This window comes from Sphaerodactylus townsendi, linkage group LG13 (genome assembly GCF_021028975.2).
Source record: "Sphaerodactylus townsendi isolate TG3544 linkage group LG13, MPM_Stown_v2.3, whole genome shotgun sequence".
Taxonomy (NCBI): domain Eukaryota; kingdom Metazoa; phylum Chordata; class Lepidosauria; order Squamata; family Sphaerodactylidae; genus Sphaerodactylus; species Sphaerodactylus townsendi.
Window position 1 is genome coordinate 28,183,730 of NC_059437.1, and position 25,197 is coordinate 28,208,926.

The window sequence follows — 25,197 nt, forward strand, 5'->3', positions numbered from 1 at the left end:
CATGTGGGGGGTGGAAAATCACGCCCCCCCACACACACATCTAGGCTGGCCTCGGCTGCTGGGCTCAATTATTAGCATTAAACCTAAGACCTAGTTCTGGGGAAGCAGTGTAGGTAACCCTGTTAAGCCCTGTTAAACTCCACTGATTTTCATGCAAAGAACTAAAGTGCAATCCTTTACCTGGGAGTAATCTCGGTTGCTGGCAATGGGGCTTGCTTCTGAGTAAACCCTCCTAGGGTTGTGATTCACCCGTTTGAAGAGTTGCATGGTTGCTTCAAAGCAAAGCCACCCCCAAGCTTACTCCCGAGTAACCCAGGCCTCAGAACCAACCATTTTTTCTTAACTAAAACCTCAGTATTCAGGTTAAATTGCCGTGTTGGCACTTTGCAATAAATAAGTGGGTTTTGGCTTGCAGTTTGGGCACTCGGTCTCAAAAAGGTTCGCCATCACTGGTATATTACCATGTACTTAAGGCTGTGTAGCCTCCAGTGCTGAGTGGTTGAGTTGGTGTGATAGCATGGGATGAAGTGAACAATTTGCTGTCAAGCTTGTGAAGGATGGGGCATTGTCAATTTGGCCGGGGTGAAAACCTCACAAAGGACTGAGAAGAGGCTCTGGGGTGGAAGGGAAGTCAAGGGGCAAGAGACCCAGATGGGTCGAGAGTAGATAATGGAGAGCAGAAGAAGATAGCTAGAGAAAAATAAACTTGACAGAAAGTTAAATGTAGAATGCAGGGTCGAAGAAAAAGTAGAGTAGACGTCATTGAAAACAGGCTTATTAAAGAAGGGAATCTGAAAGAACTTCACACTGTCTCAAATGGGAAGGTTCTAAGTGTAGTGGAAGAAATGGGAAAGGGGTACCAGCGAAGGTGGATAAGAGACAAAATGACTGAATAACAGAAAACAAATTACTTTTGATGTATTGTCGAAGGCTTTCATGACCGGAGTCAACTGGTTGTGGTGGGTTTTCCGGGCTGTGTGGCCGTGGTCTGGTGGGGCTTGGTGGTCTGGAACAAGATCCACCAGACCATGGCCACACAGCCTGGAAAACCCACCACAACCAAATTACTTTTGACTTGAAAAGCAGGTGCTTAAGGATATAATACACAGTGTAGAGCAGCAATCTCCAATCTTTTTGACCCTGTACTTGGGAGAAAGACTGTGGTACTTTACCCTTCCCTTCATCTACATTGGTTGACTCCACTATGTGTACACAGTCTGTGTGCATGTAAGCTTGCCAGTGCAATAGAGAATGCTGTTCACTGGTATGAGATTTCTAACAGTATACAAGGATTATATATATCTACAGTCCAACAAACCTAGGTCTCCATGTACACCTACACATGTGTGTTCACTAGTCCTTTTTAGAGATGTACATACAGGAACCATACTGTCAACCATACTGTTAGGAGTGTGTGCTATCCAAGAATGTCTTGATACATGTGACTGTCATGTTTTCTGAAATGGGTAATGGTGAATTTTGCATGCACATTTAGCTTCTCTACGTTCCTTGGTTTTTCAGGGTTCTGGTTGGTGTGTAGCAATCTGTACTTTGCCCTTTTTCGGATGATGTTGTGATTGTGTAAATTAGGAGGATCTAGGTGTGCTTGCCGTCCTTCCATTGTACATGTAGTGTAATGTTGAATGTGAAGGAGAGCCAGAGTGGTGTAATGGTTCACAGCAGGTGGATTCTAATATGGATTCCCTACTCCTCCACTTGAGTGGCACAGGGTTTGATTCCCCACTCCTTTACCTGAGTGGCAGAGGCTTATCTGGTGAACCAGATGTGTTTCCGCACTCCTACATTCCTGCTGGGTGACCTTGGGCTAGTCACATTCTTCAGAACTCTCTTAGCCCCACCTACCTCACGTCTCGTCTCTTGTGGGGAGAGGAAGGGAAAGGAGCTTGTAAGCCACCTTGAGTCTCCTTACAGGAGAGAAAGGTGGGGTGTATATCCAAACTCTTCTTCTTCTGCTTGTGTGCACTTGACATCCTTGGTGGAGAGAAAGGAAGTAAGAGTCAAAGGAAAGAACTATGGTTTGGGTTTGGGTTTGGGCTTCACTATGATTAACTTCCACATTTCATTTTTTGCTTCTGTTAGGAACCACTCTCCCAACTCAGGCAAGGGACATTGCTGATGACTTGAAGAAAAAATTAGCTTTCCTTTCTGGTGAGTGTGGCAAACGTTTCTTGCATCCCCATTGCAAACTCACTGACTTTTTGTTGTTATTAAAATTCTGTCCTCTGCTGTTCTTGGGGTCAGAGGTACACATGCAGAATGTAAACATGTGGTAAGCAGCAGTGTAATCAGATGCCTCCCCTTTGATTATTGTCATAGGCTGCAACATCTGCTCTGCATACAGAAGGTAGCAAGTTCAGTTTCTGGTCAAAGGATCTTGGGTAGAAATTTTATCCAAGAGAGTCACTACCAGAGGGGACAGAGACTAAACCAGATGGACCCATAGCATGAGGCAGTATAAGACAGCTTTATAAGGGCTGCCACTCAGCAGTTGAGTGTCTGCTTTGCATATGGAAACTCTAAATTTGAATCCTGGATGTCTCCACTTAAAAAAAATCTCTGGGTGGAAGTGTTGATCGTTTTTTACTTGAGATCTTTGAGATCTGCTACCATTGAGAGCATACCGTTCTGAGCTAGATAGAGCCATGCCCTGGTTCAGAAAAATCAAGTTCAGTAAAATCAGTCCTGAGCTAGATAGATCCATGTCCTGATTCAGTAAAAAAAAAAAAACTTATTACCCTGATCTGTGTGAAATGCTTTCATTTTTTGTCTTGTTTCTTCTCTGATTGCCCTTGCCTCTGCTTATTCCCCCCCAATTCCTTTTTTGTCCTGTTTAGGTGGGCGAGGGAAGGACAATGACTGGATTATAACATTTCCTGAAAATTCCAACTTCAACCAAGTGCCCGAGGAGGTCTTAACAAAAATTTTAACCTACTTAACTTGGATCCCAAGGTACAAATTTTTCCTCTGGCTGGCATTCAGGCATAATATGGGGCTGCTATCAAGCTATTATGTAATCTTAGCGTTCTGCATTCGTGCCAGCTTCCAAGCTAGTTACGAGAACAAGAGTTTCGACTGGGGTGGTATCCCTCTTGTGAGTTAAATATGACGCAGAGTTTGTGAAGTCCCTACCCTATTTGCTTTGCATAAGATGTGGCATCTGCCTCACAGCAGCAGGTAACACGTTGATACATAGCAAGCAGCAAAAAATTCTGAACTGTGGGAATTTTGGACCCTTCGGGTGCTTAGGACAGGACAGCTGATCATCTTAACACAATGACATTTGACAATAAAACCAGAGCTTCTGTGGAAATTTGTATTTATTTATTTACTTCATTTATGCCTCACTTCCAGAGGTGTTACTGAGAAAAGGTGAATCCTGGGGCAACACCCCCCTCCCCAGCACCCCACTTACCTCAGTTGGCAGAGGAGGGCAGCAGTAGTCTTAGGCAGCCTGGTGGGGCAGGGCCTGGTGGAGCCGGGCAGAGGGGTGCCCGGCAGGCCTGTGGCAGGCTACCAGCCCAGGCGGGTTGCCTCTCTACAGGAGGGGTGTGAGGGCGATTTTGTGCCCCCTTGTGACCTAATGAGTGGCGCCCAGAGTCAATTGACTCCATGTCCCTCTGGCAGATACGCCCCTGCTCACTTCTCTATCCTATGGGGTCCAAAGAGGCTTACAACATTCTCCCCATTTCCATTTTATCCTCACATCCCCCTGTGGTGTAGATTAGGCTAAGCATGTATGGCTTGCCCAAGGTCACCCAGCAAGCTTCCATGGCGGAGTGGGGATTCGAACTTGAGACTCCCAGATCCTAGTTCAACATTCTTTTAAACAGTGTGTGGGTAATCTTAACTGTACAAATAGCAGTTTAGATTTTGTTTACTTATTTCACTTGCAAATATTATCAAATTCGCAATTAAATTTAAACATTGGTTTATTTAAGTTATCCATGTATAAACTCTAAATGCTGGATCTACGAAAAAGGACCAGCATAAGTTATCCCAGGGAAAGAAAATAATCATGATCCAATTTTACTGATGGAACAGACCCAGACTTATTATGCATGGAGCGTTTTCTTCAAGGCTCTTCACTCTGTGGTGGACTTGCAGTGGGGTCTCCTCACATTGCTCTGGTTCTGTCTGAGGAAGTGCCACACTGCCTGCTGCGTGGCTTGCCTGCCCCCACTCCTGGGTCACTCCCAGTCAATCGCAAGATTGCCACTTTCTTTTTTAAAAAAAAACTTAAAATTTATAAATTGTTTTATTGAGCCATCACAACTGCGATGGTTTGTTAGTGTGAATTTTCATTTTTTAAGAAAAGTTGGCTGTTGATTCCCCAGAAATGCTTGCAAGGAGTTGACGAGAGAAGACTGAGAGGAGCAGAAACCCCAAAGCCAGGGAGAACATTTATGTTTGCCCATTCTCAGAAATTGTGGGGCTTTTGGGATCTGCCGTGCCATAAGTCTGAGCATGTCTGCAATGAAAACTCTGCCCCAAAGGAAATGTACCCTTAACTGTAGGGCAGAGCACCAGTGTATAATCATCCCCATTCACCTGTTTGATACTTCCCCAGCAGGTTGAACAGTATGCAGCCGAAAGATGCTTAGAAATATGTTGTACTTCAAGCTTTGCTTCTTCTTCCTACATTCCTCTTCCTTCACCTTCATTGATTCTGCTTTGATAATTTGCTGCTCAAAAGTATCAGCATTGTGCTTCAAAAGTATCAGCATTGAAATCCAAGACTAGGTACCCATAAGAAAATATTTGATTTGAGGCCTATTCACCATTGCTGTGAAGTCTAAATGGAACCTCCATATTCAGATGCACTGTATCTGAATGTAAACTGAACAGGAGGGCTGATGTCCCTTTGAACTGCTAGTCGGCAAGATGTTGCTGGATTTGAGGGACATGCCTTGAACCTGCAAATTATGTTTTATGTTCAGTGATTTACTACTTTTTCAGCGCAATCCTTATTAGAACTATACCCTTGTAAGATCATTAATTTCAGTGGACTTGGAGCAATATAGTTCTTCTTAGGACAGTACCTACAGCAGTGGTGGTGAACCCGTGGCACTCTATTTATTTATTTATTTATTTATTTACTTACTTACTTACTTACTTACTTACTTACTTACTTACTTACTTACTTACTTACTTACTTACTTGTTTGTTTGTTTGTTACATTTATATACTGCCCTCCCCGAAGGCTCAGGCCAATTGGCCATGCTGGAAGGGGCTGATGGGAATTGTAGTCCATGAACATCTGGAGCGCCACAGGTTTGCCACCACTGACCTACAGTCTAGCTAATGCTTTATTCTGAATGGTCACCAGTGGTTCGTCATCAGGGTTTGGCTACAATTTTTTGTGTCCTCAGCTCTTTTCTGGGTGCTACGTTACAGTTTAGTGGATTCTTTCCACTGCCTTCCTGCAGACTCTCAGGGGTGGCGGCAGTATGAATTGTGAGCTTGGCTATGATAGTTGTTTATGATCCTCCTACTGAGGCCTGGTACTCTGAAAGCAAGGAAGAATATTTGGGCTCTCTATACACTAAAATTCATTTTCAGCTAAAACCACTTCCTCCAGCTCCTCCTTTTATGTGCCAATAAAGGCTATGTATGTAATAATAATAAGCTCCACCTTTTTATGACACAGTGGAGCTCCAGCCTGGTATTGCTAGCGTGTACACCCAAGGAGGATCTGAGAGCTAACCCACTACACCTTAGAAGAGGCCAAGGGTGGCAATAGCGATGTCAGAGTTTCTCAAAGAAACCACATTCATTTAAAGATTTATTATGTCCCTTTGGGGGAAAAAAGAATTCTTGGAGACGGCAGTGGGGTTCAGCTGGCTTAGTCTGTTGCAGCCGAAACCACAATAGTCTTCTGGCACTTTTAATTGTAGTATTTATTGTGGCAGAAATGCCTGTGGTCTGGAGCCCACTCCATTGAATGTGTGAAGTGAAAATTCAGCCAACCTATAGATATAGATACATACTTATGCACATGTACAAGGGCAATAAAGTGTCCTGCATCCAAGGAACAGCTTAAGAAGGGAGCTGGGAGTAGGAGTGGGGAGAGGGGTGCTCTCCAATTGTTGAGAGATTAAATCAATTCAGTTTGGCCATAAGCATTCTTGGGAAATGGGTGCTTTGTATGCAGTTTGTGTAGTTCTTAATGCAGAGTTGAGCTCCAAGAAGGGATGTTCACTGCTGGTCCTAGGAAAGGACCTTTGAATAAATATTATGGGGGAGGGAGAAAAGTATCAGAGCAAAGAGGGGGAGTTATTTGTTCTTTCAGCCTCCATGCCCCCATGCTTCCTTTCTCCTGTGGGTCAATAGTGATCTTAATGAAGAAGTGTGGCTTTCCTATGAACTTCCAGGGGTCTCCCGTGCCTTTGATGCAGGAGGATGAGTGGTAGACCACTAGTATTCCACGATGTAATTCCTGCCTATGGAATCTACAACCATGTACAAAAGGCTACAGTGCCATGCCCATGTTGCAGAAGAATTGGCTAAGGCTGAAATAGGAGTGAACTCAGAGCAGAATTGAGAAAGCAGGAGTTGCCCGTTTTCTAGTGTGGTCTGTTAAGCCACCATGCTACAGTTTCCTCTTTGTTATGCTAGCTAATGATAGAAACATTTTCATGGCATCCAAATGTTGCTGGTAACCAAGGGTGAGTCAGGTTATTCCCACAGCTTCAGGTTTGGGCAAGTCCCTACTTGGCACGTGCTGTTTTCTGCTTATTCCTGTTCACATGTCCTTGAATTGGAACGGCAAAGGCATTCAGTGGTTGCCTAAAATGTGCATCATATGATTGAGTTTGGAGGCCGACCTCCAGGCAATGTTGTTTGTGAATGCATCTTCCAAGACACCCACTAATTAATTGTCTGATGAATGGATTGGGAAGTAATTTCCCTGAATGTCAGTTTTGGCAAGAATAGTTAAGTAAGTTGGGAAGGATTAGGGTGTGTGTTATGAGTTTGTACATGAAACGGAGTTGGTTTCGCTAGGAAGGCCAAGCCCACATTGCAGGGGCAGGCAAAAAGTTAACATGAGCACCCCAAGAATTCAAGCTCATGATTGGCTTTCCAGTCACATAGGCCGATTTTGCATGCTGAAATTGCTCCTCTGTTGGCACAGGGAATGCCCTGATGCAATTGGAAGTTTTGCACTGTCCCCAGTGCTGCAGCGTGGCTGCCACGTTTCAGCCCCGGAGCTGCCCTGCAGCATTGTCTTTGCTCCACGAATTTCCTGAACTGCAAAGGTTGAGGTTATTTTTAAATGCCCCTTTGTTACTCCATCCACCGCCATGCAAAACTCCTCTGTAGCAGAACCGGGACCAGTTTTCCCGCCTCACAACTCTGGCCCACCCTGCCAATGTACAGGTGCTGAGAATCAGCGCCTCCCTCCACCCTGCAGTGAAAAAATAGAGGGAGAAACCTTGGTTTTTAGAAAGGATAGAGAAACCTTGGGCAGAAAAGTGGCGTGCACAGGCGCAGCAAATGGGAGGGCAGCGATTCTCTCGCACACACAAGGATTTTAGATTTAGATTTTAGACAGGGGTGGGGGTGGAGGACAGCAATCCCGTCACACATGCAAGGTTTTTACACTGGGGCCGGGGGAGGAGAGGGTGCCAAATCTCAGTGCCTGTATTGTGTTCAGAGTCATTTAAAACTAAAATAGTGAATAGGAGTGGGGGGAATGGGGCAAGATTCAGCCAGCCAATCCGAACGCAGGAAACAGAGGCTGCCCACGCATGCATGAAGAAGACTGCCGAAGAGCTTGCGGTGTTTATGGGAAAGCCCTGGGCTTGTGGGGAACCATTCGGGGCTTCCCTCACCAGTGGGGAACTACAAGCAGAGTGAGAAGCCCCACAGCAGGTATGTTCCCTGGATAAGCCACGGAGCAATTTCAACATGTAAAACCGGCCAGTGTTAAATTCCTGCAGGCCTTCATGCAATATTCTCCACACTCCCTGCCTGACTTAGTGTGACAGATGAGCATGTGTTAATTTGAGGATGGATTTGTTGGGGTGCGATTTCATATGATGCTTCAATTGGTCTCAGGCAATTTTAGGTAGTCAGTGTGGTGAAATGGTTAAGAGTGTCAATGTACAACTGTGAGATGTTGGTTGAAACCTCTACTCGTGAATGCCTAACTGCACAATGTGGTTTTCCTGGGTATGTTCTAGGGTTGCCAATTCCATTTTGGAAATTCCTGAAGACTTGAGAGTAGTGCCCGAGGAAGGCAGAGTATGTCAATCCACCCTCTGAAGCTGCCATTCCCACCAGGCAAACTGATCTTTGCAGTCTGTAGATTCCAGGAGAACTCCAGGCCTCACCTGGAGTTTGTAAGACAAGCAGAAAAAAATGGAGTAGCACAACCTGCAGGCTGTTAGTTATAATAGAATTGTGTAGAAAAGGCACCTGAACAGAATTCTCTCATAAATCACCTTTTATTTCTTGATAGTTTTCAATAATCACTGAATCCTAGTGTACACTAAACAATATTCTACAGACACACAAGGGTATCTTCCAATGACGTCTTAAAGATGGTCTATTACAGGGGTAGGGAACCTGCGGCTCTCCAGATGTTCAGGAACTACAATTCCCATCAGCTCCTACCAGCATGGCCAATTGGCCATGCTGACGAAGCTGACAGGGTGTAGTTCCTGGATTATCGGAAAAACAAGGTACCCCTGGTCTATTAAGTAGCATCTGGCAAAGGGAGCTTTAACTTTTGAAAGCTTATACCCCCCAAAATCTTGTTGGTCTCTAAGGTGCTGTTGCACTCGAATCTCATCAATTTTGTAGCTTATGTAGTGCAATGTCTATAGTCTATCTCTCCACTATTCTCTTCCATTATAGTCAACGTGAATCTGGCACCAAATTTATCCTTATTCTGGACAGAAGGCTGGATACATGGACATCCGTCAAAATGACCCTCCAACGAATTGCAGTAAGTCTTTTGGTAATTTTAGAGGCTTGATGGGGAAGTGGCAGGTTGGAAACAGAAGACCTTGAGTTTATTTATTTATTTATTTTTATTTATTTTTGGAACTTTTATACCGCCCCATTCCTGAAGGGCTCTGGGCGGTGTACAACAGGTAAAAACAATAGTATAAGTAAATAAAACATTAAAAGCAGCAACAGTTAACCACAATTATCAGAAGAGTAAAAATATAAATGGGCCCAACATCTTAATTTTAAGATTCCCTCCCCACCCCCCACCCCAGGGGAGGCATGGTGGTCTCGCTAGATGACAATGACCCAATTGTCCGGGTCGGGCGAGGGCCAAACAGGGAAGGGGGCACCACATCAGCGGCCAGTTCCTCCAAAGGCCCGGAGCGAACAACTCCGATGCCTTGCAGGCCAGCCCTGCGGAACTTCGCCAAGGGTCCCATAGCAGTGGACCAGGACAACTCATGGAGAGCTTTCCACCAGGCGGGGGCCGAGAGCCAAGTAAAGGCCCTGGCCCGTGTGGAGGTATCGATGAGGGGCCAGGGACCACCAATGGTGGCCTCAGCTGACCCGAGAGAATAGCAGTACGGGAGACGGTATGGGGTGATTGGGTCACCTAGAAGATCACGATGGTCCCAGACCGCGTGATGCCTTAAAGATCAACACCAACACAGCTGCAAAATGATCCGGAACTCTACTGGGAGCCAGTGCAGCTGGCGCAACACCGGCTGGATGTGTGTTCCCCAGGTAGAAGCGCTACCCACATCAGTAGGCGTGCCACCGCGTACTGGACCAGTTGCCTCAATCTCCGGATCAGGCGCAAGGGAAGGCCCGCGTAGAGCGAGTTACAATAGTCCAATCTGGAGGTGACCGTTGCGTGGATCACAGTGGCTAGGTCTGCTTGGGAGAGGAAAGGAGCCAGCCGCCGGGCTTGGCGAAGGTGGAAAAAAGTTTGATCCAAGACCCTGAGTTTGATCCAAGGCTAGGATTAAAAGGCTAGGAAAGATCTTTGCCTGAGACACAGGAAATGTGTTGACAATATACATTCAGGAGAAGGTAGGCCAATCACTCTCCCCACTGGAAAATAATCACAGCATTTGCATTTAAGTGCTTTCCTCAGTGGGTTGGGCTTTGCAAGCACCAACAGGGATGGAGATGTTGAATGTATAGCCAGGATTGGGAAACCACCAAGAACATGAACAGAAGTTTACTTAGCCTGATCTTGTGCAGCTAGCGACAGCTTGGTTGGCAGCAACTAAGAGGCGGAGCTTTTTACAGAATGGAAATAAGTGTTGTTGTTGCTTATGTCTATAGATCAGGGGCCTGCAACCTGCGTGATGGGAATTGTAGTCCATGATGGGAATTGTAGTCAATGAACATCTGGAGAGCCGCAGGTTGCAGACCCGTGAGCTAGCGACAGCTTGGTTAGCAGCAATTAAGAGTCGGAGCTTTTTACAGAATGGAGATAAGTGTTGTTGTGGCTTATGTCTATAGATGAAGCTACTGTAGAAAGCATAGCTTCTAAGAATGGTCCTGCTGTTGGCAATCTGGTGTTATCCAGAGTGAGCTCGGCAAAGTGCAAATAACAGTCCTGTTCCAAGCTAGCGGATCGCTCAAAGGCTGCCTGCTCATTGATTTCTGGTCCAGGTTTGTAGCCTGGTTCTGACTTCTTAAAAAAGCAATCTGGAATTTCCCTCAAAGAGTACTTTCCCCACATAATTTCTTCTTTCATCTCCTCCCACCCTTCCCTGCTGTCCTAGATTCCTTTCAGTTGGTGAAACTTCTTTTCTGACTGTCATCCTATCCCCCAAATTCAAATGGCAGTTTAGCAATCTGAAGATTAAGCCAATCTTGATAACTTAATTGCTGGGATTATTCTCCTTCCTATAGTTGAGTGCAGGTTTTGGAGGAGCATCCAGCTGTCAGTCAATGTATGGAGGTCTTCTGCAGAAGGTGTACATGGATGTTGCTTATATGGATAAGCTTTTTTTACATACAATACTGAAAAAGATATGCCAAGGCTAGGCTAGTATTATCCTTGGAGTCTTACTGTGTGAATTGTAATTTCAATGTTTATCTATGTAGATTGCATATTTATGTACCATCATTTGCAGTACACTTTTATCACTTGAACTTGTTTGGCCCTTCTCTTTTTGTTTTGTTTTTGACTCTGTACTTTCCATTCAAAACAGTCAAAGGGTCTCTTTGCATCCTCCATCTAAACAGGTGCGCTACCCTCAATGGTTAATAGTGCACCAGTTGTCAAATGCTCATTTAAGTGAGCGTAGTTAGCTTTTCAGCTACTTCAGCCTGGAAAGAAGTTCATTTTGCAACTTCACAGAAGATACTTAAGAGCAATACACTGCACCACTCCTGTGAGAGACAAAACAGTGGGTAAAAACCTAATGTTTTACCAGCTTTCAGATCTTCTGCATTCCACCTTAAAAAATGCACAGCCTGTCTTGGCCACCGAGTCTCTCTTTCTCTCTCGCTCCACCTGGGTACCACAGCCAAGAGCCATTCACGCTTTTGCTCCACGCCTGCTCCACTGCAGCCAGACTAGGAGAAGATTACCCATTAACCAGTTTGAGTTGGGCAATTAGTGATTGTCAGAACTTGTCAGGGGGTTAACACAGCACCGTGGAAGTGATAGCAAGCAAGGAGCTCCACCCCCATGTCCCTTTTCTGTGATGCTGCTGCTGTACCGATGGAAGAAGTGGCTTTGAGGGTGGCTGGCCATCCTTGGAGATTTTTAAGTGCCTCATGAGATACGGGTCATATTTCACCGATGCTGCATTGACAGCTGGGCAAGATAGCTGCTGGTTCCTGCGCGTGAGGGAGATGGCTGAAGCAAGTCCCCCAAGAGGCAAGATGAAGTGCCGAAGGAATGCGGTAAGGGTTCCGCCTGCAGTCTTTTTTTTTTTTTGCACAGCAGATTCTCAGTTCAAATGCAGCCCTGATGCATCTGCAGCCCTGGCGGTGCAGCATTCCAGGACAGACTGCTGAAGCAGCTGCAGGAGGGAGGGTGGGGAGAGAGAGAGAATGCCACTTGCTTTTCATCTGGCAATTTTCTTGCATTTGCCATAATCAGTTCAAGTACTTTTCAATGTGACTTTCCCCAGGTTGTTATTGGTTTTACTGAGAGCAACACCCTCGGGGAATTGCTGTCTTTTGTTCTCAGTGAATGGTTTCTGAATTCCTTAGTTGTATCTCTGTCTTTCTTTGGTCATTTGTCCTTGTGGGTTGAAAGAGAGAAATAGAACAGAAATGTTTCTTTCTTTTGGGAGCCTTCTCTTATGCAGGGAAAATAGGGCCAAATTTATCCAGGACGAGCTGATTCTCAGAGGATATTCCTTAACTAGTCTCCGTTCTATTCCTATTTTTTCAAGGATTATCCCTGACATCCTGGTTCCTATACCTTAATAACTGCCACAATCCCTCTTTTGTTTCTCTTTTGCCCTTTTGGAGGTGCCTTTGTTACTTGTTAGTGCATTTATCCTTGACCTGTAGAAGTTAAATCGGGTGACTCCAGTGTACATCCAAGTAAGCACTGCACTTTGAGATCACGGATTTTCCCATCTTTCCTCACCCTTAACGGCCTAGCAATAATAAAATATATCTGAATCTTTGAGCAGTTGTTTATAGCAAGCAATTGTGTTTTGTAGGATCCTCCAATCTATTGCACAAATGTTTTAAGAAAACTCTGGCCTACTTCAGAATCCTATGTAAGGCAAGACGTTACAGAAAAGTAATGCCAGATGCAGTGAGTAGAGAATGCCCCTCCAGAAAGGCGGGTTGCAGAGTTTCTGGTCTTTGGTGTCAACTGAAGGGTGGTGTTGATGTACCTTTGTTCACATATCTTCATCAGAGAAATGTTGGAGAGTGTGGCGTTACTCTTTGAGAACCTGTTGAAGGTGGAAGAAACAGGCAGCGTGGTTTGGTCTCTTGGGCTCTGGTTTGACTCCTCTGCTGCCACTGAGCATTTCTGCATCAGTTTGGGATGTGAGCTTTCCCTCAATGGAAGGCACCCTCAGAGGATGTGTCCAAAGGAGATGAGGTTTTCCATGGAACTTAGCCTCTCCTGCTGTTCTTTGAAAATAAAGTGGCTAATTTTGTCTTCAACTTAAGTAAGAACATAAGAAGATCCCTGCTGGATTAGATCAGTGGTCCTTCTACTCCAGCATCCTATTTACACAGTGGCCAAGGTCTTTGTCCTGGAGGGCCAACAAATAAGGCATAAAGATTAAGACCTTCCCTTGATGCTGCCTCCTAGCAATGGGTTTCAGAGACTGTGTCTCTGAAAATGTCACTGTGGCTAGCAAATGTTGATGGACCTGTCTTCCATGAATCTGTCTATGTTTAAAGCTATTTTGGTAGTGGCAACACATCACCTACTGGTAGTGAATACCACAATTCAATTCTCCATTGTAATAAAGATGTATTTCTTTTTATTAGTTTTGAATTTATCCATCAGCTTTAATGAATGGTCCCTGAGTTCCCTCTATCCACCTTCAGCACCCCATTAAATATTTTATAAACCTCTATCATATCCCGGGCCGCCCCCCATCAACTTTTTCTGAACTCAAACTAAAGGAACTCCTAAGTACGCTCGTGGTATACCTTTGAGTACCAGATTTGGAGGGTGGGGGATGAGGAACTGAGGTGCTGAAAGAGTAACTTGCCTAGAATATTTGTGGCGATGAGGATGAATTTGTGGAGAGAGGATTTCCCAGATCAGAATTTAGGCTGAGAATGAATGGCAGACCCCAGGTAAGAGTGAGCTTCATGGCTGAAACTCTGGCACCCTGATTTCTGGCACTACTCTGGCTCTTCATAATCACTTAGCATTATTAGTGTTTTAAAAATTTGTATCCCCAATAATCACGGTGTTTCACATCTCTAGGTTGTTCAGAAAGGGGGAAATTATTGTGGTTATTTAAAAATACATGTGGAAAGTACACATTTCCTTCTTCAGTGGGCTTTGCTGCTAGTTTCATATAAGATTAAAAGTGATGGACTGTAGCTGAATGGTGCCCAGTCATGTGACAATCATTTGTGTTACAACAACTAGAGAGCACAGTTGAAACATGACATCCCAGTATCAGAAAGCAGATCCAGCCAAACTCTTGTAAAGTCTAAGTGTACATTATTTTGAGTCAAGAACAAGCCTTCATTTTCTGTTTCATTATTCTAGAGAAGATTTCAACCTTCCTTTTGAGATCCCACCTCTCCCATGCTGCAGAAAGAACCCTGCATTTTTAAATTATATTTGTAGCCTGCTTTTCTGCCAGGAATCAAAAGGCATTTCAGTTTAAAAAGTTCCTCGGTGAAGGGATTCTCAGAGTCCCTTATTACAGAGTCCTTGTGTGTTTGGAAGGGGATGACATATGGACTTTGCACCAGATGTGCAATAGGAATTACTATCTCCCAGATGTATCATGCACAGTGGTGCATCTCTGCTCACAACTGTGGGAAGAACCCGCTTCGGCCTTCTCTCTGTCCTGTTTTTGTGTCCTCAGACCACCCTGTGGAGCCACCATTTGTTCTGTTGTGAAAATAATGTCATTTATGGTGCTGCAAATAATGTTCACAGTGAAGCCATCGACAGCTCGACAGGGTGATCTGAGGATGCAAATGCAGTGTGTGTGTGTGTGTGGGGGGAAACGGGGTGGTGGTGTAGCTGGTTCTGCCTGTGTGCTACAGACAGGTGCAGAGAAGGGCTGGCATGTGTCTGAAAAGCACAGAAGTTTCATTGCACATTTATGACAAAAGGGAGAAATAGGAGGACTTTGAAATGTGTGGATTGGCCCTCTTCAGCTGCTGCCTCTGCCCCTGATGGCCACCATTAGTGGCAGCTGAAAGCTCAAGGGCAAAGCTACCACCTGGAGCCTTAGTCAACGCCTGGCTCTTTCTGACCTTTGATGGCATTTGGAAACTAAAAGGCTCTCTGCTGGAGATGGATGCAGGCATGATGCAGGAGTGCTTGGTTCGTTCTTCCTTTCCCAGTGATGGGATTGTGTTAACCTCTCAGAAAAGCCAGGCCTGGCAGCTGATCTGAAGAAAACTGATTTGCTTATGTAAGGGTTAGGAGGCCAGTTTTATTTTAAGACTCACCCCCCCCCCCCAGTGGTTTTAGGGAAATATTTAAGGTAGCAAGGATTTAGTTAGATAAGCCAGGCCAAAATCAATGACTAAAGGAGAAGTTTGTTTAGATACAGTCCTGAGTTGTTTTATTAGGGTGGTGAAATTATGTCCTTTGAGTGAACTGCTGATGTTCCACTAGTGAGTTAACTGAAGGCTACTTTCACAATCAAGTATCCATCCAGGGAAGAGGAATCCTTCTGCATCTCTGCATGCTGTATCACCCTGTCCACGCCATCTTCCACTTATTATTTGCAACGAGTTGGGTAACTTTGGCCACTTCTGTATCAAGTATGAATGGAGCCCTCAGTCTCTTGCAATTAAGAGAGTCACAAAATAGTCCCAGATCATTGACTCACACAGTAAAAAAGCTCTGGCCCTGGTGGAGAACAGCCAAATACTTCTAGGGCCATGGACCACCAGCAAGCTGTTCCCAGTTGAGCGTAAAGCCCTTTGGGGGTTGTGTTGGGCAAGCTGGTCCTGCATGTATTCTGAAAATAGACGTTTTGAGAGGCCAGAGCCATGACTTTAATGGTTTTAATTTGAATTCAGTACAAAAAAGTTTGCCTTTGTCATCAGAAGCTTGGGGAAGCACTATTGGAGGGGGTGTCAATTCATCCATATGGTGTACATGTACAATATTTTTGTCATATGTATAGCATACATATCAAGCTGATTTACTAATGTTCAAAAAGTGCACATGTGCAAATCTAGAGAGCTAGTCTTGTGTAATGGTTAAAATGTCAGACTACCCAATCACTTATCCTTGGACACAATGACAACCCAGTCACTTATTATCACAAAGATCTTCCAGACAAGGAACGAGTGAAACTGTCGCTAGCAGATAAGAATGAAACAACCACATCTATGATGGCTCAGTTCTTATCTGTAATAATGATTGACAGATCCCATTACGTCTATTATAACACAAGCTGTTGACAAAAGTTGACCCTTCAATGTAAACAAACTTAAAGATGTTTATAATTCACTTTTTATGTATTATGTGATGCCATTAAAGGTTTTGATTTGACTTGGTGTCGGACTAGGATCTGGGAGGCCCAGGTATGAATCCCCATTCTGCCAAGGGTGTCCTTGGACCAGTCGTACATTCAGCCTAACTTAGCTCACGGGGTTGTTTGAGGATAAAATGGAAGCAAGGCAAATGCTATAAACTGCTTTGGATCTCCATTAGGGAGAAAGGTTAGATATAAATAAATGAAATAAATGAAAAACATGTTGGTATAGGAAAAGTTGGGTGTAAGAAAACAAAAAAACCCGAAGTCTTAATTTGTGCAAGGGTAGAGCGGAATCAAAATGGACATTTTCAACTATTAACAGCCAGGATAAGAAATTTAATGTCACCCTTTGTTCTCAATCTAGGATCACCAAGTTTCTTACATGGGAGAGAGGGGAGAAGAGGCAGATTTCAAAGTATTGGTTCTCTGATTTGAGTGATGCTCACACAGTGAAGGGGAACTGATAGCCACATTTCAACTTTCCTGCACTGCAATTAAACTGTGCTTTTTGTCTTACTGCCTAACATATCATAGGGAGATATTATTCCAGTTTTCTGAGTGTTCGTTGTTCCTGGCGGAATTCCCATTGGCTTCCACTGGACCAGGATTTGGCAATCAATTTACATTAATGCATTATTTTTAGCTGGTCTTAAAAATAGCTGTTGGGAACATGCTGCATTTGGGTGGCACGTCTTTTCCAGTGGTGGTGTGTGGATGTGTGAATGTAAGTATATAATAGAGGGATGCACATTATTTGTCAATACTGAGGAAGAATTGATGGGCAGTGGGACTTATCTTGGCAATTATAGCTCTCCAAACAGCACGTTTATGGATCCCATTTGTGGTTTTATTTGAATAGAAATGGAGCGTTCACAGGAATTGTGGGATCCTGTCCTGATAAGTTATTAATAAGATGGTTATAATCTTGTAATGATTACCCAACCAGAGCGTAGGCTATAGAGGTTAATATAAACAATTTATTAGTTGAATGGCTGTTTCTCCCCACCATCTCTTTACTGTTTTTGTACTTAAAAGGAAGGCACACCTCAGTATAAGAAGAATCCTGTAAAATGTTATACTCATGAACACACAGATATTATTTGGACAGAATTGTGATCTGTATGCAAATATTAAGACAGTCTTCACCGTTTTTGCTGGCATATCTTCGTGAAAATGAATCTTGCATATGAGTAAATACTGTTGGGTGGCTGGTGGGTTTTAAGAAGAAAAGAAGCAGGAAAAGGGGAGAATCTCTGGGGGCTGTCAGGGAAGGGAAAGAGGAAATCTTGGGAGTGGGGAGAAATGACTTGCACCGCTCATGTTTTTACAGGTTCCCACTTGTTATTTTATAATTCTCTACGATGCCTTCTTCCTTTTTTATCTCTTTTCTGAACTGGGAATCCTCAATATCTTTAACCTTTCCTTGTAGGAAAAGTGCCCAAAGCACTTATCTCTTTTCTGAACTGGGAATCCTCAATATCTTTAACCTTTCCTTGTAGGAAAAGTGCCCAAAGCACTTTTCCTACAAGGAAAGGCTAAAGATATTAAGGATTTCCAGTTGTCCTTCTCTGCACCTTTTCCTGTGCCTTTTCTGCCCTTCTCTGCATCTTTCCAGTATTTTTTTTAAATTGGGCAAATTACTTTGCCCTGCAGAGCCCATGGTTTGGTAAAAGCACTTGGAGAGTCTCATCCCTGTAACCTGAGACGCACAGGAAACCCTGCAGTACAGTGACTCCTTTTGGAGACAGCCATGCCCTTCCCATGGCATCCAGCTCCCACTTGTACAAGTTTGGAGCCTCGTGACTGAGGTTTGAAAGGAATGTTAACTTTCAAAATTATGACTTTTTCTTCACCATGATGAGGTGCTCTCCCTGTGCCCTGCTTGCTGTTGGTTTTCGTGTGGGGAACTGATAATGATTTCTACTTTTCTGGTTCTCCTGTAGGCTTCTTTCCCTGGAAATTTGCACCTTGTGATGGTTCTACGCCCCACTGGATTTTTCCAGCGCACTTTTACCGACATTGGATTCCGGTTTAGTCAAGAGGATTTTCTACTTAAATTGCCGGTATGAGTATTAACTGCAGAACTGAGGGATCTATGTGTACCTGCTCTGTAGCAAGTCAGACCATTGGTGCATCTGCTTAGCCTTGTCTGCTCTGGAAATCTCTCTCCAAGGAGCATGACAAGGGGCAGAACCCAGAATTCTCAGTTATATACGTAAGATTATGAGAGTGTTGTTCATCCTCAAAATGGAACAAGACAAATATCTCGCATTTAGGGTGGGTATTTTTTTAGATCTGTAGTCAGCTGCTAATTCTCTACTATGTGAGACTCATAGTTGGGTCTTGTTTTTTCATAGCTGAGTATGCAGATCTTTATTTGCAAAATGCAGTAATTAAGTACAATTAATTGGTTTCTGGAGAACTAATATCTAAGTTAAACTTCAGCTTCTCGCTGTAAAGGCAGTGATGTCTTGTTTCCTGTTTACTGGTTGTTAGTTTGCAGGAGAGGGTTTTTAAAAAAAGTAAATAAATATTTTTTTTCCCACTAGGTTGTAATGCTGAGCTCAGTCAGTGACTTATTGACATACATTGATGAAAAACAGCTGACACCTGAATTTGGGGGCACCCTGGAGTACTGCCACAGTGAATGGGTCATCTTCAGAACCGTACGTCCCTATTTTAGACACTACTAATATTTTTATGTCTTAATCAGGATACAGACAGTGGCAGACATATAGAGTTACCATCTGGTCCAAAAGTGATGGATTGTGGTTGGAATGGGTGGTATTTGGGTTGCTGCTTATCATGAATTGTACCCAAAGGACCTCAGGCAGAGCCTGGCTCGCAAAATGATTTTTTTCTGCTTCTCTTTCTCTTCAGCACTCCCTGAAATACTTATCCTGGGAGTCCTGTAGGACATGGCATGAGGGTCTGTAGTGGGAGGAGGGAATGAGTGAGAATTATTCACTTGAACAAATTAAAGCACTCTCAGTCTTGCGGAAGAACTGTTGGATCTAGCCCTTGGTTTTTAGTGTTCACTTAACATTTTCTTTTAATTCTGCGTGCTTCTGAACAAGAGATCTATCTGTGCTGATGATCTTTGAAGACAAGCAGCAGAAGAAGTAGGCCAGTGGGGGCAAAGAGAAGCTCATTGCCCAAGTAGTTCATTACACTGGAGACCCAGAACAGAATCACCAGCTTTAAAGCACCCCATGAAACCTTCTTTGGCTCTTTATGCATCATGTGATTCCTGATGTGTTAGTAGGCAGTATTACCCCCGGACCATCTACAGTAGTGGTTCTGATGTACAAGCTACCATACTAACACAAGGAGTTAGATGCTTGGAATGCATGACCAGAGTCCTTGGTTTGCGTATCCTGGCATATTTCAGTAACAGCATTATGTTGTTATCCCATTGGAAGGCGTAACAAGTCAGTCGTTGGAACAGACTAACTGGGAATCAAAGAGGGCCAACTCAGGTGGAAGGGCAAGATAAATATCTGGTACGTGAGCACAGAAGTGAACATCCATAAGGTTTCAAGTCTTAAGGAGACATTTACTATGGAGTAGTCTGTAGTAGTATGGACATTTACTCCATACTGCTATGGAGACATAGTAGACATTTTATTTGGTTCTCTCTTTTTTTGAGAACTTTAGAAAACCTGATCACGTAAAAGAAGTATATTAAAAAAATTCAACCCCTCCTTGATGCAGCTTTACAAAGTTGAAGCTGTAACTGCCCAACTGATGAACAATTATAATGTGTGTTTCCACAGGCCATAGAAAGTTTTGCACTAACAGTGAAGGAAATTGCCCAGATGTTACAGGCCTTTGGCATGGAGCTGGCAGAAACAGAGCTGCCGGATGACACCTATTCAATTGAACGCATCCTGGCCCTCCGCACTGAGAAATATTACCAGCTAAAGGTAGGAGTCTTGCCAAATAAATAATGCTTCAAGGAAAACAATCTGTGGTGTCTGATCAATTGCCCCTTATAGAGTTTTCTTAAGCAATAAATCAATATTGTATGAATTAAAGTGTATTTGTATGAAGGTTGCTGTAAAATCCCATGAATTCATGACGGGAACCTAGAAGCATCATGTTGATGGTGTGTTAATTTGCTTTCATTTTCTTCGTAGGAAGATATTACAGCTGTCACCAAAGAAGGAAAGATGCTCTTATGCAGTCTGGAGGAACCGGATACAGAAGAACTGAAGGAGGAAGAACACCAGGAGAAATCTGGTGATTGGGAGACTGTCAATCGGTGAGAGCACTAATCCTATAACCCAGTGATTAGACTATCAAGCCTTGTTTTGTACAGTAATGCTTTGGGCAGCATCATGTTGGCTGTGCCTAATAAAATGGTGGCCATATTTTGTACTCAACAGAATTGTCAGGGGTTCTTCTCTAGGTACCTTAGGCGCTGCTCCTCTCCGTTCTTCTAATGATCTCTAGCAGAATATTCAGCTGGTTGTTGTGTCTTTTCCAGGCTGTGTGGCCGTGGTCTGGTAGTTCTGGTTCCTAACATTTCATCTGCATCTGTAGATGGCATCTTCAGAAGTGTATCACAGAGAGAAGTCTGTTACACACTTTGTCCAGTGAGAAGGGAATATACCCCACTAAAAACATCCCCTTCTCACTGGACACAGTGTGTAACAGACTTCCCTCTGTGATACACCTTGAAGATGAAAAATTCAGCATCAGGCATATCTGTTTCATTATTTACCAATATACTTCTGTTCCTGACTTAGGGTGCTGCTTTTCTTTTCTGTTTTTGCAGTGTTTTCTCTGTTTATAAATATACAAATCGAGCACAGGTGAAGCCACAGAAAAAGCCCTACAGGGCAGCAAATACACTACCTTCATCAGATCAGCAGAGAGAAGGATCCTGTTGTCCTCCAGTCTCTCACACACAACCCCTTGTCCTCTCTGTTTATCTGGGCAGCAGCATTTTAAAGCTTTGAGAAGTAGATCAACAAAGCCACCTGTGGGTTTACTTTTTGACAGTTATCTCTCATTGAGGAAATGTCCAAACAACAGAGACTATGCCATTGTGGTTGTGGATCTCCTGAAACCATATCCCATATTCTCCTGTAATGTTATCTTCATAGCAGCCCGCGTATGATTTTAATTTATCCTTTGCTGCTTCCAAGGCATCATTATTCTAAATTCCAGACCACTCGTTTTTTGCTGAGTGACTGTAGTCCATCGATTACCTTGGCAGTGGCTAAGTTTTTGGAAAACATTTTAAATACCAATATTTAAATGTTTAAAAGTAAATAATCTGCAATCTTTTATGCCATTAAAGGTTAAACTGAGAACTGAGGAAATGTCCAAAGCATGTGAGGAGCATGAACACACCTTTATTAAGGAACATGGGCACTCCCAGTTTCCATTCCCTTTAGGTCAACCCCATTCATATTAATCAGTCTCTGAGGCCCCTTCCGCACACACAAAACAATGCGTTTTCAAACCACTTCCACAACTGTTTGCAAGTGGATTTTGCCATTCCGCACAGCTTCAAAGGGCACTGAAAGTAGTTTGAAAGTGCATTATTCTGCATGTGCGGAATGAGCCTGAACTTCCAACAATATTGGTTTTTTTCATATATTGTTTTATTTTCTACTAATGATTATAGTGTACTTCAATAGCCTGTGCTGTGTTGAAAAGCACATTATGGCCCCTTCCGCACACGCAAAATAACGCGTTTAAAGATTAAATGAGGAAGTCTGAGGAATACAAAGATTTTGATTCCAACGGCTGTCTCTTTTGTCTCTAGTAACATCCTCAACCTATGAGCTGCCTTCAAACTTTCACAACTGTTTGCAAGTGGATTTTGCCATTCCACACAGCTTCAAAGAGCACTGAAAGCAGTTTGAAAGTGCATTATTCTGCATGTGCGGAATGAGCCTATGAATGCCGAATAAATAATCTAAAGCCCCAGAGTCAGTGCTGTACTTTCTGAGAATCGGGAGATATCAAGAGCTGAACAAGATACGTTTGCACTAAACCATGTTAGAATTTGTTGCAGTTAATCACTTTGAAGAAACTTGGAGGGAAAGAAGGCAATTTTTTTTAAAAAAATAAATGCATTCTTTTCCCCTTGTTTAAAAGTTTGCTTGCACAACTGCATGAGATGGAAACCGCTTTTGATGGATTCTGGGAAAAACACCAGATCAAGATGGAGCAATATTTACAGCTTTGGAAATTTGAGCAACATTTTCAAGAGGTAGGTTGAGGAGGCTTAAGATTTTTTTAAAAAAAACGATTTGAGTCGCAGCCTGTGAGTAAGAACTGTTGAACTCATCGTAACTTATTACTGGAATAAAAATGCATAAAATAGGTCTGTTTAGATCATTTCTAAAATATTTAAAATGACAGTATTTCATCAAACCGTATAGTCGTCTCAAACTTTGTCTGCAAATAATTATGTGCCCCACCAATGGTGAGGTTCAGCAGGCTCGCACCACTTCAGCAGAACCGGTTGTTAAAATGGTGCTTGTAAACTACTAGTTGTTCAATTATTTGAATCCCACCACTGGAACTGGTTGTTAAATTATTTGAATCCCACCATTGTGCCCACCTTGCATTATCCTCTCTCTTCAGCTTGATAAAGCCATTGGATTTTTAACGGATCAGCAAGCAGAGCTGCCTGATTCTGGAGATAACATCTCACAAGTCAAACAGAGGCTCTCTGACCTGGATAATATTGACAAAACAGCACAGGTGAGGCTGTCTTTCAAACCACAGCAGTAGTTTATTGCTGCGTAACAAATGTACAATGTTCAATTAACAAAGCAAAACACTGTCATCCTTTCTACCTCCCTTTCTTTGCACAGGAACATGGTAAATATACTGCTGCCCTTTCTCGTTTCATAGTCTGTTAACTGTACCATTTGCAAACTACAGTATCCATCGTCCTCATTATCCAACACAAGTTAAGAGCTGTGGGCCACAAAGGGTTATGCTTGGAATGTTAATAAATTTCCCAGTCCTGTCATCTTTACCCAAATGCCTCCAGTTCAGTTCCTCTTCTCTTCTTCCTGGCATGACTTGATTCTACCAATCAGTCTTTTTGGCCTGTTTTTATGAGGGGGGTGCATTTGGCAAAGCCTAACTGAAAAAACCCCCTAGAAAATATCTTATTGGTATTGTGGGGGGAGGTGTCTCCCTTTTAAAAATAATGGTAATATAAAGAGGAGGAGGAGGAGGAGTTTGGATTTATATCCCCCCTTTCTCTCCTGCAGGAGACTCAAAGGGGCTTACAATCTCCTTGCCTTTCCCCCCTCACAACAAACACCCTGTGAGGTAGGTGGGGCTGAGAGAGCTCTGAGAAGCTGTGACTAGCCCAAGGTCACCCAGCTGGCATGCGTGGGAGTGTACAGGCTAATCTGAATTCCCCAGATAAGCCTCCACAGCTCAGGTGGCAGAGCTGGGAATCAAACCCGGTTCCTCCAGATTAGATACATGAGCTCTTAACCTCCTACGCCACTGCTGCTCCTAAAGGAGGTGAACACTGGGCCCAGCCAAGCCCAGTCCAGCATTTGGCTCTGCCCTTCTGCCTCTGAATTCCACATGGGCTTGGAAGCAGAAGGGAGTACAGAGCTAAATGCTGAGCCTGTCTGAGCTGAGCCCAGCATTCAGCTCTGTGCCGCTATCTCCAAAGTACTCAGAGGTGGCAGGCAGCACAGAGCTGAAGGCTGGGCTTAGCCCTGCACTGCAGTACGCTCTGCACTGCTTGCTGTCTCCAAAACCCACATGGACATGGAAGGTGGGTTCGAGTTTTTCGGAATCAGTTTTAATAAACCTGAAAAATTTCAAATTTCTGAGAAAAAAAACCCAGGGGAAAGCCCCATATAGTAAGGTGGTTTGGTTTTTTCAGATTTTTCAAAATTTTCCAAGTTTTAAATTCAAACTTGAAAAATACTGAAAAAAATTAATGCAGATCCCTATTTTTCATTTTCTGCATAACATTTTTGTTTACTTTAAGCTTATGGAATAATTTAATTTTTACATCAGTGGGCACAGGAATCATGTTAAAACAGCCTAAGAGGACCAAACAAATAGGTAGCAGCTAGCAATGAAACAAAGCAAAACTGCAAGGAAAAAATACAAATAAAATAATGTGATGCAGTAAATCAGTCTTTTAAGATATCACAAGATTCCTGGTTACTTTTTTTTTACTACAGAATATTAACACAGATGTCTGTCTTAGCTTTTTATTTTTATTGTCTGTTTGTTTTGCCTTTACATGAAAGGATTTGACAGGAAAGGCTCAAGTGGTGATACTTCATGGACACCAGATGGCAGCTAACCACCACTATGCCCTCAACTTGATCTGCCAGCAGTGCAATGAATTGCGACACCATTCGGACGTCTTGCTGGAGGAGATCAAAAAGAAGCGCAGCAGGTTGCAGCAAACCTTGGACCTCCTAACTTCCCTGCAGCAGGTAATGGTCCTGAGCCAGGACGATATGTCACAGTTGATGCAGGAGCATTGTGGCCAGATTCTAACTTCATATAATTATGGCCAGGAGTGCAGGCGTGGCCCCCTCTGGAGAGGGAAGGGAAGGGGCAGAACAGGGCACAGGACTGACCTTCCTGAGATCTCAGTATTAATTCATTAAAACAAACAACCACCACCAAACAAATTACCAGCCCTTATGGCTGCCAAGTTGTACCTGACAGTTCGTGGGCAGCTCCTATCAATATCTCAGTAGCTGGCAAAATGGCTAAGTAAGAATTCCAGTGGCTGCAGAACATTGTGACTCGCAATCTGAGAATAAATTATCAGAAATACAGACGTCAACTTTGGATTAGTTTAGCACAAAATTATCAATATGGTAGCACTGAGAATGCACAGACCTCGTTCTAGCTTGCTCCGCTTTCTGTGAGCCTCTCCAGTCATCTTTCAACTCTCTGGTCTGCCCAAGCTAAGTTTCTTTGCTCCCATCCAGTCCTGCCAAGGTTCTCACCAGCACTCTGAAGTCTTACTGGAGGCCTGTATATCAGCGGAGTCTGTGGCTCTCCAACAGTTTGGAGAGCCAAATGCTTCCCATCAAAACTC

The 25,197-nt window shown here is 43.5% G+C and overlaps 1 protein-coding gene across 4 annotated transcripts in view; it reads left to right on the forward strand.

Annotated features, from left to right (window-relative positions):
• The window catches only part of MCF2 (MCF.2 cell line derived transforming sequence), a 72,979-nt gene that overhangs the window by 16,885 nt on the left and 30,897 nt on the right, over positions 1 to 25,197 (forward strand). For 3 of the 4 annotated variants that reach the window (XM_048514271.1, XM_048514269.1, XM_048514270.1), the window contains exons 2-11: positions 2,101 to 2,169; positions 2,856 to 2,970; positions 8,881 to 8,971; positions 18,074 to 18,193; positions 18,680 to 18,796; positions 19,907 to 20,056; positions 20,270 to 20,394; positions 22,245 to 22,359; positions 22,737 to 22,856; positions 24,389 to 24,580. In XM_048514271.1, coding sequence (XP_048370228.1) covers positions 2,101 to 2,169; positions 2,856 to 2,970; positions 8,881 to 8,971; positions 18,074 to 18,193; positions 18,680 to 18,796; positions 19,907 to 20,056; positions 20,270 to 20,394; positions 22,245 to 22,359; positions 22,737 to 22,856; positions 24,389 to 24,580 — 1,214 coding nt within the window. Of the gene's footprint in view, positions 1 to 2,100; positions 2,170 to 2,855; positions 2,971 to 8,880; positions 8,972 to 18,073; positions 18,194 to 18,679; positions 18,797 to 19,906; positions 20,057 to 20,269; positions 20,395 to 22,244; positions 22,360 to 22,736; positions 22,857 to 24,388; positions 24,581 to 25,197 lie in introns of those variants that run through there. The other variant, XM_048514273.1, reaches the window with a different exon arrangement.